We start from the raw sequence: 17,920 nt of genomic DNA on the forward strand, positions 1-17,920 counted from the left end.
CCCCATATTCAGTAAATATTTGGATAAAACATGGGTTCAGTCTGTGCCCTGTAAGTAGAGGCCCTTCAGCATAAATTTTGAGGAAGCTAGTGTTTCTCAGAGCTTCCCAGAAATCACCTCAGACTGCTGCACTTCTGGTATTTGAAGACACGGTATCTATCGATAAACACGTCGGTGACCCAGACCTCGTCGTCGCACGCGGCTTATGGCAATCCTTCTCCAGCTGATGATGTTTACAGGAAAGCTGTCAGATGTGTTATGTGGAGGAGGAGGAGGACTGAGGTAGATGATCCTGTGAAGCATTGATCTCAGACCTCCTACAGATTTATACTTTAATAATCTGAACAACAAGCTGCTTGATTTACGTCTTATCTCTGATACTCTTTCACGTCTCGTTCACGTCTCCCATTCCTCAGTGTTGTTACTGAAGCGTTTCTCAAGCCAGCAGAGAGTTCTAGCTTTCTCTTGCTTAATGTCTTTTTCTCTTTTGCATTCTGTCCTCCTTCATCCTCTTTTGAAAAAGAAGTGCCAGGAAGGAAAAAGAGATTCAAAGTCTCAGCCGGTCTCCTCGTCCTTCCCTCTCTATTCTGCTCAGTCAGACTCAGATAAAACCCTCACTGCAGTTTTTCTAGGTCTGGTCACCTTAGTCTCTCATGGTCCTTTTGCATCTCTTTCACACTCGCTACACTTGTCTTTCATGACTTTAAGCCGCCTCAGCACACAGGAGAAGCTCACAGCGCTCTCATATCCACATTAATGCAAAGATTTCTTTTTCATGCCGGTTCTGTGTCTTTTGGCTGCGTTTAGTCGTTTTCTGTGATAAAGGCTGTTTGTTGCTGCACTCATGTGTTTGTACTCTGCTTTTATTTAATCAAGCAGGTCGATAGTCCACAGGTCGAAGTCCGTTAGGAGATGCCTCCGTAGGTTAGACACCAGTTACAGATTTAATTTCCATTATGGCGTCCTGGATTTATTGGTCTACAATAGCTCATAATATGCAGGTGATACTGCTGTTGAGGGAAATGTTGTGAGTGAGTAATGTTAGACTCAAAGTTCAAGATCAGCAACGTTACAAATGAGCTGTAAGCAGTGAAAGGGTCAACGCAACCTGGCAAGAGATGTAACAAATATTGCTGATGGACAACATATTGGCAGACAAAACGAAATCCAAAATGACAAAACCAGACAAGAGGATTTAAACTGAGGGAAATTCAGAGATGGAAGCGAAATGTATTGCTGACCAGTTACTAGTGAATTCCAAAGTTTTATAGCCACTTACAGAGAGCAACTGCAAACCGATTTGAGTAGCAGCTACAGCACCTGGTCCCAGGCCAGTGGTAGTTTCTCAGCTTTAAGAAGAGCTGTTGACCAAATGGCCCCATGTGAGACACAGTTTGTCCTCTAAAACTCATTTAGTTTGATGTAATGACTGTTGTTTTAACCCGCTTTACTCTCTTCTTGCTTCCGTCCCAGGTGCTGGGGAAGGACCACCCAGATGTGGCCAAGCAGCTGAACAACCTGGCCCTGCTGTGTCAGAACCAGGGCAAGTACGAGGAGGTGGAGTACTACTACATGAGAGCCCTGGAGATCTACCAGACCAAACTGGGCCCCGACGACCCCAACGTGGCCAAGACCAAGAACAACCTGGTGAGAGGAAGCCGTTTGTCAGCCAGTAACACTTGTGTTGTCATTCCTTTGGCCTGATCAAGTTTAGTGGTGAACGTGCCACAGAGGCTAGATTTTAGTTTGAGGGTTAACTCTCTAAAATAACAAAAACACTACAGGACTGAACATGCTAACCAGCTAGCCCCGGCCCTTCCTGTCTTGTAATACCACTTGTACCTCTAGAGGTGACAGTGAGACATTGTAACGTCCAGTCTGTCCTCAGACAAACATGAGAGAACGAAGTCGTAGAGCTGCACCAAAGGCTTGTCAATAATACATCTGTACATTTGATAGTTTGTTTATTGGGTTAAATCAAAGTGGCAGAAACGAAAAAAACTACTCGTACCCTCGTCTCATCATCCTCATCACTAGGAGAGTACTTTTCCAGGAGGAGGGCCGGTTAGCGGTATCAACTGGCATTCTGGAGCCACAGCGGCAGCGCTGGGGTTCTAACCTGTGTAACAGAAAGTTTGCTGGGGAGCCGGGGCAGTCTCCCGGGATCGAACCCCCAACGCTGAGGTTTTGCTCTTCCTTGATGGCGTTGCTACAGCTAACCGCTAACTGATCTTCGGCAGTTTGGTTGAATTTTGCGTATTCTTGCCCTGCTGTTCGTAAGTAGTTTTTGATGACTGTAAATTCTGTTTTTATGGACCCAGTATTAGAGGTGAAGTACTGCTCACTATATTTTTGGAGCGTGTGGCCATATCTTACAAATTGCACCTTTTTAATTGTACTTGTGGAAAATAAACATAAAATGTTTTATATTTATAAAAACGTGTTATATGTACTAGAACAACCTCTTTATCATTTCCCGCGTCATGCTGACTCTTAATGTTTGCTTCTCTTGTGTTCTTCAGGCCTCCTGTTACCTGAAACAGGGCAAGTTCAAGCAGGCTGAAACTCTGTATAAAGAAATCCTCACCCGCGCTCACGAGAGGGAGTTCGGCTCCGTTGATGGTACGTCATGTGACCGGACGATGAACACACACACACATTTCATTCAGTAGTGACTCTAAACCAACACACACAAACAGACCTGTACTTCTTTGACATCTCCCACTGTTCTCTTCTTCTAATGTAAAGGTTAATATTTCAGGCATTTTGGTTGCTGTAAACAAAAATGACCTTTCAGCTGAAAAGCTAACGCACTTCTTCAGAACCAGAGTGACTTGTTAAAACTCGTCCTCCCTGCTGCTGTTTATCTGAATGTTTATCAGCACTGATTCACTGCACTGCGTGTTCCTCTGCAGATGAGAACAAACCAATATGGATGCATGCTGAGGAGAGAGAGGAGCAAAGCAAGGTGAGCAAAGTCTGTCTATCTTTTTGTCAACCTGTGAAGTATAATTCTAGTTATTTGTTTGTCATATATATATATATATATATATATATATATATATATATATATATATATATATATATATATATATATATATATATATCTATATATATATATATATATATATATATATATATATATATATATATATATATATATATATATATATATATATAGATATATATATATAGATATATATATATAGATATATATATATATATATATAGATATATATATATAGATATATATATATCTATATATATATCTATATATATATATATATATATATATATATATATATATATATATCTATATATATATATATATATATATCTATATATATATATATATATATATCTATATATATATATATCTATATATATATATCTATATATATATATATATATATCTATATATATATATCTATATATATATATCTATATATATATATATATATATATATATATATATATATATATATATATATATATATATATATATATATATATATATATATATATATATATATATATATATATATATATATATATATATATATCATATTTTGTGGATCTTGTGTTTGTCCCCGAGATTTTATGATTACTTTAAAAAGTCACTTTTAACAGTAAACAAATCAAACACAAGTCGGGACAAACAAACGCACAGAGAAGAAAAACTGAGTCACACAGACATTAAACTCCTCTGACTCTCATTATTGTATTTAAGATGAAATAGGAAGGATTGACTTCACAAAGAGTTGGATTAGCAGATTAAGCCTCTGTAATAACCAGCTAGTGCTGATGGTGCGAGTACCTGACTAGAGGAGTTTATTTTGGTCATGGTTTTAAAAGGTTTCAGAGAAGGAAACCTGACTCGACTGTAATCCCACCACTAAATATCCTCTTCATGTTTTCGTTGACGGTATTTAAAAAAAAAAAAAGCCTCTGGTTTTAAAATGGGTTCATCTTCATCCTTTTAATGCACAAGTCACTTCACGTTTTAGTCCATGGGGTCCGCAGATGAAGACGTTTCGTGTTACACTCGTGAGTTTTTGTCTCGTAGGGGAAGCAGAAGGACGGCTCACCGTTTGGAGAGTATGGAGGCTGGTACAAAGCCTGCAAAGTGGACAGGTCAGTTTGTTTGATGGGTTCAGTGTTTGAGTGAAGAGGACCGATGCTCACAGCAGCAAACAAACAAGTAAAGATGTATGTTAATGTTCAACAAGGTTCTGTAATGATCCTGTGACCCTTTAGAACTAAGTGAGGTCTACCTTTGACCCTTTCATCATCGGTTGTATAACTACTGGTTCTGACCAGTTCAACCAAAAAGTGCTCTTTTTTTTGTAAGTAAAATTGCCAGAAAAATTGCACATTTTAGAGAAAAGTCTAAAAAGGTAAACATCATTTTGTGAAAATGAAATGTGTTGAATCATCTTCTGACCCCTCAGATTGATCCAATGATCCCTTAAATGGCTCTCAACCCTCAAGTTCAAAGAACAGCTGCTCTTAGTCTTTGTTTGAATTCACATGTATATGTATACAGTATATGTTTAACCCTTTAGATCACTTGTTTCTGACATGGTTAACACAGCACACAGGCTATATAGATTTATTTCTCTTTTCCTGTATAAATATTATAGTTTGTAATTTAAGTTATTGCGGTTTCTCTTGTACCAACAAAATATTATTCACAAAAACATTTGAACCACATATCCTGCAGATGAATCTATTATGGATTTGTTTTTTTACAAAGCAAGACATATTTGAGTTCATGAAGAGAAAACACTCCGCCTCTCTGTTGGTTTGCTACTATATCTAAAGACATTTGAAGAACAAAACAGCTTAATTGAAATGAGTAATATTGATATCTCTAAATCAGTGGATTTACTCCTCCTTCACCAGAATGATTCTCTGTGGTGAAATATATTCCTCCTCCTTGTTTTTCTGCAGCCCCACAGTGACCACCACCCTGAAGAACCTCGGTGCCCTCTACAGGCGGCAGGGCAAGTTCGAGGCAGCCGAGACTCTGGAGGAAGCTGCCATGCGCTCCAGAAAGCAGGTGTGGGCTCCGGATTACGTGACTAATAACGCAGGATTCCTCTCTGCGGTTCAGACGTCGCTGTCGGTGTTTAAACTGCAGAGATTGGAGGCAGATGAAATGGGTCGACTCAGCGTTTACAGCAGATTAAAAAGGCAAAACGGGATCAATCCAGTGTCAAATTAGGACTGAGATGATGAAGCGTGGAGTGCAGCTTTTCAACACTCTGAGGCGCGTTGCTTATGAGATCTAACAGGCTTTCATCACGAATTAGGATTTCTCTCCAGGATTTAATGTCCTTAGTACCTCTCGGTTGGGAAGTTACACATGATGCTCAAATTAAACTGGATTCCTGCTGTTACAGCTGGAGAGACCATCATTTAGGTAATCAAATTATAAATAATTAGAATTTAAGTATTAGAAATTATCAATACTTACTAACCGATTATTATAATAAATCAAGTCAATATTTAGGGCTTTATTATAGTTCTGAGAAGCTGAGAAAACGTATAGATATTTTTTTCGGTAAAATGTTTTTAAGTGGAGAGTGGACACATTTAATTTATGTGGTCATGGTTTATGTTTGCGCCTTGTAAATGGAAAAGTTATACTTTTACATTGAAAACAATAAATGTCCAAAATTAGATTTTCATTTTAAAGATTCAGTACAGTTTCAAACTCTGTTAAATGTTAAAAGAGAGGAGCATGTTCATAACAAGAGCACACATTTTGAGTCAGATCACCTCCTGTTGGTTTGTTTTCCAGTCTTGAATAATTCGTTCTTCAGACAGGGTTAAAGGAAACAGTCTTTGCACTTCGTTATAATTAATGCTGCACAATGATAGCGTTACAGCAGACGCTACTTCATTTTACCAACTTGTTTTCCTGGAGATAAATCCCTCTGAATTTGCGTTTAGATGAACATCTTTTCCTACAAAACCTTAAGGATCCCCCTCGACTCCAACATGAGTTTTACTTACTGTCCCTTCACTTGGATGTTTGAGCTTCACTCTGCAGTGTTTCCACATTGATCTGCTGAAAGGGGAAAGTTCCTCTGCTGTCACCTCACTCTCAGGAACAAAATTGCAACGAATACTTAAAGACTCCAGGGCAGAAACACTGAGAATCAACTTTTCAGTGACGTTGAAGTCATCTTGTGTCCAGTCGTTAAACTTTTATCATGAACAATATCTCTAATCGTAGATGACACAGACTGACTAGATGCAATTATAAACATTTTTATCAATGTAATTGAATTTCTCTTGTATATCAGACACTAAATATTATACAAAGCAGAAAATGTTATGCCTTAAAACATTTCTGAAGAGGATCTTTAGGCTGGTGGTGGCACTGAAGAATCAACAGGAAAACACACGTCTCTGTTTGCTGTTCAAGGATTTCCTTTAAAGAAACCGTTGAGTTTTGACTGAATAGGATTCTGCTGCTGTTGTGGAATTTAAGGTGCGAGTGTGTGCCAGGGCCGGGGTTCAGTGCAGCAGGTGGTAGAAGTCTGTAGCTTTAACATTAATTGGATTGGATGAAATGTGTGTGACAGGGTGCTCTAGCTCCAGGTGGCAGAGGTGCTCAGCTTTTGTATTGATTGGATTAAGTGTGTGTGTGTGTGTGTGTGTGTGTGTGTGTGTGTGTGTGTGTGTGTGTGTGTGTGTGTGTGTGTGTGTGTGTGTGTGTGTGTGTGTGTGTGTGTGTGTGTGTGTGTGTGTGTGTGTGTGTGTGTGTGTGTGTGTGTGTGTGTGTGTGTGTGTGTGTGTGTGTGTGTGTGTGTGTGTGTGTGTGTGTGTGTGTGTCAGGGTCTGGACACTGTGCACAAGCAGCGCGTGGCGGAGGTCCTGAGCGAGCCGGAGGCCCGCGAGAAGCAGCGGAGCCGCGAGAGCTTGACCTCCGACACGGTGAAGTACGAGAGCGGGCCGGACGGTGGCGAGGAAGTGAGTATGAGCGTGGAGTGGAACGGGGTAAGTACAGTACACAGCCCTCGACACGCTACTGAGAGTCTCCACACATGTTTATATAACAAGCGACGCATTTCTTTCAGGACAGAAGCCACATAGAACGAGATGAAGTCTGATAAATATGAGCCGTATCTACATATATACTGTTAATACAGAGAGATGAATAACTGCATATTACCCTCCATGCAGATTATTTGAACTGCTTTACTTATCTTTGTCTTGGTGAGGTTGGTGCTGTTAAAATAATATAAATGGAACAATAAAATGTGCAGCAAGTCTCGGGTGAATCCTTGACGAGTAAAAATGCAATTTGAAACATCAGGTAACACCTGCAATGTGACAAACCACAAATTTCTCCATAACTGTTGTGGTCCATTTAAATAGCTTTGTGGTTTGGAGTCAGTGTGCATGTGTTCCTCTTTACATCCATGCTGATGTCAGCTACAGTACATCTACTGTGCACATCACTAGTTTTCCTCTCTAGTTATTTGATAGACAGCCGTTAAAGTACAGTTCTTCATGCGTTAACTAGTAAACCAGAGGAGGCCTAGGAGGCCAGTTTATTATTCATAGCTAAAGTTACAAGATGACAGAAAATATCAAAACTCTGCTCAATAAAAACAACAAATTATGGTTAAATATAGTGTGATTTAGCTTTTAATGTACCTAAAATCAAAGTTGTTAGTTGATTGACTGTAAGTGAAGATTCAAAATCTCCATTTTGATCACTTCGTTCATTGTCTGCTTTGTGTTTGACAAACACATTAAGATTAGATCCTCCGTGTTTAATCTGCTGGGTACTAATACGTAGAGATGAGCAGTCGACTGTAAAGGATGTAAATGTTTGAGGGTTCCGGTGGTTTCTGTCCAGAAAGACACCACGAGGTTGTTACTTTACTCCGTTAATCATTAGAAATATCTCTAAAAAACGACAGTAAGAAGATGGTCTGTGCTGATTGACTGTCACAACTCCCGTAGTAGCTTTTGCTTGTACTTCACTGTTACACTTTGATTAATAAGTGAAACGCTGCCTAAACCTCTGACCTATTTACATACTATAGCACTTTGTTCGTGATAAACCACTAAACTCTCTTTCTATAGAGCTTTTCCCACTAACTGTGGTTCTAACTAAGCTGCCTTCACATCTCATGTTAACACATGTTGACGATACCCAGCTGAGCGGGTACATTTCACAGTGACTGCAGGTTTCCTTCAGCCTCTAGCGACGGAGAGACAACAACATGTAGATGTAGAGTCGCTGCAGGCTGCTGCTGCTCATCTTATTTTCTGCTGCCTGCTCACATAGCAACACTAGTCATAGCGCCCTGGACAGCCAATCAGCATCTCCTCCTGCACCTCTGCTTGTGGCTGTGGGAGGTTTGGTTTGAGACACGCTGTTATTAGTCTCACATCATCAACTGATGTCTGCACATATTTATATCGTCTTATCTGGAAAGAACTTTTTTATTTAAGATAAAATCAAACTTTATTGATTCAGCATCACAGCAGCGACCAGAGAGGTAGGTAGGAACAAGACAAGTGACTGTTACCCTAACTAGTGTGCATACATGTATAAATTAACATGTGTATATAGATCAGTATGTATGCATAATGAATATCATTCAAACATATATTAGGGCTCTACCCAGTGTATTTTAGTTTCTTACATTCGAAGCTTCTATTGATATAATCATGGGGCTGTTAGATTGCCTCTCTTTGTCTGCAGCAAACACAGTTTAAAAGGCTAAACGCCAACAAATATGAACTGTAGCTGAATATTTTGTCAAATAAACACATGTATTAAAAACATTAGTGTAGCCTGATCTTTATCTGACACTGTGCAGAAATACACGCTTTAAAAAAATAGAGATGCGCAGCATTCAAATGTGAATGTCAACGTTATGAATGAAGCTTCAAACTATTCAGTACAGCCCTCCTGTACATCGCAGGTTTCTAATATTACAGACGACTATAACTTATATCAGATGGGTAAAAACTTGGTATTCACGGTATTTTTACCCTCCACTGCTTCCCTGCAGCTGTCAAACTAAATCTTTGCCTTCCAACAAATCCTCGCTTCCTCTCCAGCCCTCTCCTCCAGGTGTTAAAACAGTCACTTGACTCTTAAACCGGTCCTCTGAGGATCACTGTGACTCATCAGTGTGTTTGTCTGACTCAACACGGGCTCTGTACTGTACTCTTTGTGTGATGTTTGTGTTTATATGTACCTCCCCTTTGCGTCTGTGTGACGAGCTGCTGCCGGAGAATGTAAAGTGTGGTTTTATTTTATTTCCGTTGCTTGCTTTGTCAGCATGTTGGCAGCCAGAGAGGAAGAGAATGTTTAATGTTTACTGAAAACATATTAGACGCTTAAAACACTAAATATGCAGATTGTCTTTCGGTTGACTTGTGTTGAATATCCTTTAACCAGGCTCCAAAGCTCTGTTAGCTCTTATACGTTTATTATTATGATCACTAATGTGCTGTTTTTTATTACAGCTACATTTTAGGCAAACGGTTGTTTGTTTTATCCATTCAAAAGCAGAGCAAATATTACTTAAACGAGTAATTGGTTTTGCAAAAATTGCCCAAAATACAGTTTCTAGCTTCTCAAATGCAACCTACAGAAAGAAACGTACTCATAACTCCGTATGAAATCATCATCAAAGTATCTAACTGGCTGCTCTCATGTGTTTTCCTGCCTGCATCCCCTCCGTCTTTTATTCTGTGGTGCTCTAACAAAGTGTAACCTCGTTCTACTTGTTCTACTTGTTCTTAAGTGTGCTAATGTTCCAGATATTCAGACACAGCATCTCTCCGTCATGTTAAACTGTGCAAAGGCTCCACCTGGTGGCGAGCTCTGTAAACTACATCACACAGGAATGAAGTTATTCTGTGTAGACGGTCTGTGATCACCATCTGATGCCTTTCTATGTTTGAATCAGTGTTTATCTATATTTAAATAAGTAGAGAAGGACTATAGAGGCTGCTGCATCTAGAAAGATTAGTTTGTTTTCCTTGTATTTTATAAACCAGCCTAATAGCCATAGCCAGAGTTTATAGATACATTTTTGGTGAACACAGAAGCTGTATGGTCGCTGTGTTTTGACATTTCGAGGTTCAGAGGTTTAGATGTGTCTGAAGCTAAAGCACAAGCTGGTGGAGAAGTGCTGTGTCTGATCTGGGAACTCGATAACCGTGTCCGCCTCTTTAATCTACTGTTTATCTTCCTCTTCTCTTCCTCCACTGTTTCTCTCCTTCCTCTCTCCCACATGACTTCTTTTTCAAACTATCTCATCTCTCTTCCACTGTTTGTATTTCCTTCTTTCTGCTCCGTCTGTCCGGCAGGCGTAACTCCAGATGCCTTGTAATGGTTCTAAAAAACTTGTCTTCTGCATGACGGACGCCTCGCCTGGCTTCACTTCGCCTCAACCCCTTCAGCTGCAGTGGAGTGTTTCTGCTGTCCTCTAACACTCCGCTTCTCTACTTCCTCTCTTTCTGTCTTTAAACCTTCATGTTGGCTGTAGAGTTAATAGCTTGTTTTGGGGGACATTGTGTGGGGAGATTGACGGTTATACTTTGTCTTTAAAGCAGAACTCTCTCCATTTTTACCTGGACTCTCTCAACTTTTCAAATCTCACACAAACATCATCATTTTAACCAGAATAACAGCTGTCGGCTTTAAAGTTATTTGCTTTCTTGGAGCTTAAAGAAATGATTAGAAGGCCGTTTAAGCTGTTTTTTTTTTTTTAAAGCATGCTAGAATAATGTACCAAACAAACAGTGACGCGACGCATGTAGAAATTAAAAGATTAGTCGATCAACAGATAATCATATCGAGCAAAGATCATTTCTAGTTTCTCAAATGTGAGGATTTAATGCTTTCTTTCTGTAAATGAATGGTAAACTGAATATTCAAGATGAAATCAACAATTTAAATATGTCATCTTGGATTTTGTTAAATTATAATTTGTAATATTTATCACTGTATTCTGGCATTTTCAGACAAAACAATACACCTGTTAATCAAGAAAAATGAACAGCAGATTAATCATTAATTGCAGCCTAAATATCATGGATTAATATAAAGTTCATAACATCATAACAATAAATTCAATGTTAGCACTCATTCTATGTTTTGTTTGGTACATTTAAGGATCAGACGCGTCAAACAAACGTGATTAAAAATGATCGACATTTTTGAAGATCTGTACAATTAAAACAGCAAAGATAAAGAAAAAGAGGAAATATAGATTTTACAGCCTGTTGTACAATTAATATATTCCCCTACAAACAGAGGTTGTCAAAAATATGGTAAAATAGTAGTTGTGTGCATATTCAGTCCTTTATGTATCCACACACTCACAACCTTCCCAAATCTTTATTGGACAGAAAAAAGTCAAAGTTTGGACTCATCAGGTTGTGATTAACGTGATTTAGGAGGAATATAAAGACTCAGAGCTGATTACATCCTGCTGACGGTCGACCGATCAATCGAAAACTAAACCTACAATACAACCTTTTGTCGGTTACCTTCCAGGTATGAAATGGTCCGAGTTAAAGCTTTGAACACTTTATCCTCCCACGTCTCCGTCCTTCTTTCTGTTCTCCATTCAGTTTAATTCAGCACCTAAACTCAAAGCTCATCGTGATTCTTAACACGCTGTAAATAACGTCGGCGTAACTCGTCAGCATGATCGAGAAGCACCGTCGGTTGTGGCTCTGTTAGAGTTTAGTCATTCGCTCTTCGTCACTCTGTGCTCCGTGTCATCTGTCCGCTATGATGTCGGACTAAACTAATGTGGGACAAGGTAACGGGATTCATGCACGATGTCTTTAAACTTTGACAGAATAGAGTTCACCTGGTAAAGTGACGAGGAAGTGAATCTTCAGGCCTGAACATGGTGCCTGCAGCCTGTAACCTTCTGTATAAAGATGTCACGATGGGTGAAGGGAGTTTGCTGTAAACAAGTTCAATTGAAGTTTGGGAATATAAAATGGTCTCCTCATCTCTGCTCTCGGCTCCTTGCTAATAATCTCTCTGCGTGTCCTTCCTGTCCTGTTTGTGCATCTGACAGTTTGTCTTTCTTAACTTCTAATAAAACCTAAACTCTTTGCTCACCTGAAACCTGTGGCTGTCGCCTCTTTGTGTGTTCCCTCTCTTCTCTCTGTGTGAGTGAGCTCTTAACATCAATAACACCTCTCAGCAGCAGCACTCTCGGTCCTGGAACTCGAGTCATAGTAGTTAAAATACTTTAAGCTAACGCAACGTTGTCTCATTGAAGGGAGAGCTCTACATCACCAGGTCCTTGTTAGCTTCAAAATAACACATTTGTCCCAGAAGGAGTAAAAACTATCCATCAATCAAATATTAGAAATTATCCTCCACAAGTCATTACGCTCGTTCAGCACTAGATGATATTTTAGGGAGAATGATGCATCAATTTAACACGCAGGGAGGATTTTATTGCTCCTTTAACCATCAACACGGACTGGACGTCCACACAAAAGGAGGCGGATTTTCCCTTTAATTGATCACAGAGGGGAAATTGGTTAATTGAATTTAAATTAAATGATTTAATTAAGATTGAAAGTTCATTCTTCACCTCTGCAACAGATCAAATCCTTAGATTTAGTTTACTTACTAGAAATGTACTGACACTATTATTTATATATTCATCATCATAAAGACTGAACCAAAAGAACCACCGTGTTTGATTTACAGTTTATCAATTACCAACCCAGTATTGATTTTATCAGCCTAATATTAGCCTACCAGAGAGATATCTATATATATATATATCTATATAGATATATAGAAATATATATATATAAAGAATCCTTATATTTCTATTTGATGCTCCTCTACATTTATCTGACAGCTTTAGTTACACTGCAGAGTGAGATTAACAGTCAACTAATAAATCATGTTTTATTTTAGATATGTGTGTTTTTCTTTACCAGCTGCAACATTAATGATACTTATAATCCGTCAATAATTATAATCCAATAATGTAATATTCTGAAATGAGCCATTCTGCATAAAGAGTACTATTACTTTTGTACACTTTAGTACTTTTTTTTTTTACACTGTGGTATTACTAGTTTTACTGAAGTAAAAGTACTTCTTCCACCACTTTTAGAAGTATGGCTGAATACTTTTTCTCAGTACCCAGCATGCTCTGCTTCATTCTCAGCTTCTTCCTCTTCCGTTTCACTGGGCACCAGACTAACATTACTCTGCTAGAGACACTGACTCGTCATTGAGGTTTAGATTCATATTCTCTGGTTTGAATAACTTAAAAACTCCTCTGTGTTGATGTTACGACTCTGTCCAGGCTCAGTAGACGGGTTGGAACAGGAAACATTAAATTAAAGCTTTTGCACAACCACGCAGGTGTTTTTAGTTATTTAGTCTTATGGGTCACGTAGGACTCCATGTAGCAACAGATGAAGGTGACACTCAGTAAGTGGACTCACCTGTGTGGGCGGACCAAAGTTGTGCAGCATGGGAGTCACAATGCAACTTTACAGAACTTTACAAATCTGCATCGTTTTGCATGGACGATCATGCACTTCTGTTGTGTGTATATTGACGTTTAAAGACTGCTGCACACAAACATTTTGATTTCATCCAGAATGACTTGAATGTTTTTCACATATGGTCCCAAGAAATCCAAATTAATGAGACTAAATTGTATAAAAATGTTGTTTCAGCCTCTGAATGCAGTATTTTGAATCATTTGCTCAATACTCAATGTCTTCAGGTTTTACAGACTAGAAAAAGTCAGAATTCTGTTGATTAAATTCAAAAGAAGGCCTGATTTTTGGCCAACAACACACCAGTCTTACGCTAATGTTCACACATATTATACACTCCTGGTTTGTGCAGCTATTAAAACAATAAATAAAATGCAGTGTGTTGTGAAAGAGTGTAACGCTGTGACGTCTCCCATCAGGACGGCTCCGGCTCTCTGAAGAGGAGCGGCTCCTTCAGTAAACTGAGAGCGTCGATCCGTCGCAGCAGCGAGAAACTCGTCCGTAAACTGAAGGGCGGTGGCTCGTCCCGAGACAGCGAGCCCAAAAACCCCGGGTAACTATCCCAACAGACACCTGGCCCACCCAGGTGACAGGTGACTTTATGCACTGGAGGCCCGGAGGACTAACCAAAAAATAAAAGAAGGGATTGGCTCTGCTTTGCTGGCGGTGAAGTAACTCTAAAGCTGTTTGCACATGAAATGATGGAGCTCTTACTGGCACACTTTGGTCCTTTTTCCATCGCATTGGTTTACTTTTCTGTCCTCACTGCATCTGTACAGCGTACAACTTTTCTTCTTCATGCTTTGGTTTGGTCAGTAAGTATAAGAGACAATGTTTGGAGAAAAAAAAAAATAACTTGACATATCTTGTGAGGAAAAATGTAATATTTAGATTTAAAAAACGGGACGTTATGTCAAGAAAAAAAGTCCCATTATTTTTAATAAAAATTGTTAATATTTTGAGGAAGAAAATGCAATATTTTAACTTTAAAAAATGAAATATTTTAATAAAAAAAGGCTTAATATTTTGAAAAAATAATTGCAAGATTTTGAGGAAAAGCTGTATGTAAGAATCTAAAAGTCGTTACACTTTTTAGGAAAAAATAGTTAATATTCCCCGAAGAAAGTTTTAATGACGGTGCTTCCTACTTTATTCTCAAAACTTTGACTTAATTCCTGAAATATTACAACCTAAACTGTAATTTCATTACTTTCTACTCTAAATATTAACTTAACTTAATATAACTTAAGTCTTGAAATATTTCAGCTTCAGTCTCTTTTTCTTTCAGCGGTCGTAATATTCCGTCGTAGAAACCAAACCTGAACATGATTAGTAGAAAAGTGTGTGTACAATAAGCAGCACGTGTACAGAAGTGAACTGATGAAAACGCTCTGAACTTGACGGCATGCTGTGACGGGCGACGTGTAGAATCTGATGTCTGCTTCCGAGATGCTTTTATTCTTGCGACGCCTTTTTTTATTATTTTAACAACTAATGGTGAAACCTATTTATTGCATTTTGTGGCTTTTGGACTATTTATTTCAATTTGTTTTGAAATATAGTTCAGTTTTACTTTCTTTGGATTTTATTATTTTCATTTTTTCTTTGTGGGTTTTACTCTGAAAAACAAACTTGTCTGCATGGCTGTTTATTTTTGTTGTTTGTTGTTTTTTTATTTATGAATAAATTTGTTCCTTTGAATGTTTGAACTTGCATGCCTCATCTGTGTGCTCACTGGTTTCCATTTTCCTCTCTGTGCTCTTCCTCTCTGATGGACACGATGATGTCACTGCCATCATCATCATCAGCAGCAGGACCAATCAGTGATGTCAGATCACTGCAGAAACGTCCATTTTAACAAGTCTTTAAGAAACCACCATCTACTACACCAGAAATTATTTTTATTTTATCAAAGTTTTCTCTAGAATGGAAGTTGAATCTTCCCGCCAGCGAATGAAGTCGGTTTTAGACGTTATTATTGATATCTGATAATAAAAATACCTTTTTCCAGATCAACACTAAAATATAAATCGGGTGAGTCACCAAAATATCCTCCTAAAGGTTTCAAAGGTCGCTTCGCTTCACGTGTAGAACTTAAAGATATCTCTTAACCCACTCCTATCTGAACTAATACAGCCTTTACAGATGTGCCTTTTTATTTGATTGTGATATAGATAGAGAACATGGGAATAAGAAACAAGGGAATATAGAACATGGGAATAGAGAACAAGGGAATAGGAAACATGGGAATAGAGAACATGGGAATAGGAAACAAGGGAATAGAGAACATGGGAATAGGAAACATGGGAATAGGAAACATGGGAATAGAGAACGGTTGAAGTGCAACAAAACTTCAGTTAAAATTTTAAATCATGTTTTTAATGTTGAGTTTGAATGTCTAAAAAGCTTTTGGTAGATTTCTCTTTAACAGACATGAAACTTAGTGTTTTGTTTTGTTCAGCAGGACGTATATCTTCCCAAAAAGTAATAATATTATTAGTTATGTACTATTGTTATTCTGATTATTCTATAATGAGCTGGACGGTGTTTCTGCAATTTGACTTTACTGAACTTGACGTTTTTGTTGCATGAATGTCGGTGTGTGCATGAACGTTACTGATATTATATATATATATTTATATATATATACATACATTTCAGTTCACAGCTGATCAATAAAAATATTGTTTCAGATTAACTAGAATGCTGGTACCACTTTCTAATAAGGAACATTTTATTTAGATGTAACTAACGGCTTTATTAATAATTAAGTAATTTATTGATGCTTTAAAGATCAGTTTAGTTAATAATTGTCACGTTTTTCTACTGTATAATAATCAAAAGTTAGTCAATCATCTGTAATCATAAATGTGACAAAGTGTTTTTTACAACTAACTGTAGAAGTGAAAGCAGCACTCTTCCACATGATGGTGGTTTAAATTAAAGGACCAAAAAGTTAAAAAGCCTAAATTATAATTATATTAGAAACTGGTGCCAAAAGTTTTATATTGAACTTTCTAAATCTCATAAACAGGAAGTTTTATTTAAAGTAACCGTTGTGTGAAAATATCATGGATGTTATTAACAAACATAACCATCTCCATTGAGCTAAAATCCTCACAGCTGACTCTCCCCCCCCTCCCCCCACCTCTGACCCCTCACCTCTGACCCCCCCCCCCCCGCCCGCATGTCCCTCTGGGTGCAGCATGAAGCGAGCCAGCTCTCTGGGGGTTCTTAACGTGGTGGACAAGGCTGCGACCGACCAAGTAAGACGTCCAAAAGTAAAACTGTGATTCTGTTAAAGGACAAACATTAAAGGTTTTATTGAGCTTTATTTAAGACGATGAAATCTATTAATTAAATGGATTAATGTCTTCCGTACACGAATAACTTTATTAATTAGGACAAAGATTTATCAAATTATCAGGTTCTTTTCTGAAACAATCAGAAAACATCTACAGGATGTTTATAACCACATTTATATTTAATTCATTCTAATTTATCAGGAAAAAAATACAAAATAACTTCTTATTCCAGCTTCCGAATTATGAAAAATGATTGTAAATTTTATATCTTTAAGTTTTTATGCTGTCGGTCAAAGAAAAATAATCAACTTGAAGACGACGACTTTAAATCTGAGAGATTGTGAGCGGTGTTAAGTATTTTCTGACTAAATAATCATTTACTAAAATATACAATCAACTGATTGTTTGATAATCCAAATTATTTGTGGCCCTAACCAGGTTATTCTACCTCTGAATACATGACGATTATATACACTTTAAAGTTTGCTGATAAAATACAACACTTACAGAGTTTTTCTTCAAGTTTTGAAACTAAAAAGTGAAACTAAAGTTTGATTATCATATCAACAGACGTCTGAGTGTTCAACACATTAGAGACTGAAGTCACAGCAGGTCAGAAAGAAACAACAAAACTATAACATTCATTTACTAATACATCCCCAAATGCTCTTGATAGGACTCAAAAATACACATTTAAATAAGAATACTTCAAAGTTGAAGGTGGTCAGTTCACTGAGATTGTTGAAACGAACCACTGAAGAACTTTTACTCTCCTCTCAGTCGCGCCCGTGTCTTCATGTCTTAAAGGTTCTTTGTCATATTCATCACTGATAACACAACGCGAGTGAGACTCACACACTAACTTCTCACATCGTTATTTTTGACTAATCAACACAAACTATTAACACACAGAATGGTTTTCTTTTTTTTCTTATTTGACACATCGAGAAATGTTCTTTCAGATAAAGTCACATTCAACGTTTAAGTATTTAAGACTAAACTTTGATCACAGAGCTACCGAACAATAAATATTTTCATATCATATCCAGTGGTGGGAAGTACATTTA

The 17,920-nt window shown here is 37.8% G+C and overlaps 1 protein-coding gene across 5 annotated transcripts in view; it reads left to right on the forward strand.

Annotated features, from left to right (window-relative positions):
- The window catches only part of klc1a (kinesin light chain 1a), a 39,944-nt gene that overhangs the window by 16,484 nt on the left and 5,540 nt on the right, over nucleotides 1-17,920 (forward strand). For 3 of the 5 annotated variants that reach the window (XM_076107181.1, XM_076107182.1, XM_076107180.1), the window contains 7 exons: nucleotides 1,474-1,647; nucleotides 2,523-2,622; nucleotides 2,916-2,968; nucleotides 4,067-4,134; nucleotides 4,954-5,062; nucleotides 6,850-7,011; nucleotides 13,968-15,253. In XM_076107181.1, coding sequence (XP_075963296.1) covers nucleotides 1,474-1,647; nucleotides 2,523-2,622; nucleotides 2,916-2,968; nucleotides 4,067-4,134; nucleotides 4,954-5,062; nucleotides 6,850-7,011; nucleotides 13,968-14,105 — 804 coding nt within the window. In that variant the 3' untranslated portion in view covers nucleotides 14,106-15,253. Of the gene's footprint in view, nucleotides 1-1,473; nucleotides 1,648-2,522; nucleotides 2,623-2,915; nucleotides 2,969-4,066; nucleotides 4,135-4,953; nucleotides 5,063-6,849; nucleotides 7,012-13,967; nucleotides 15,254-16,753; nucleotides 16,815-17,920 lie in introns of those variants that run through there. The other 2 variants (XM_076107185.1, XM_076107183.1) reach the window with 2 other exon arrangements.

Source organism: Anarhichas minor, unplaced genomic scaffold (assembly GCF_050575085.1).
Source record: "Anarhichas minor isolate MPS153535 unplaced genomic scaffold, ASM5057508v1 ptg000038l, whole genome shotgun sequence".
In the NCBI taxonomy this organism is placed as follows: domain Eukaryota; kingdom Metazoa; phylum Chordata; class Actinopteri; order Perciformes; family Anarhichadidae; genus Anarhichas; species Anarhichas minor.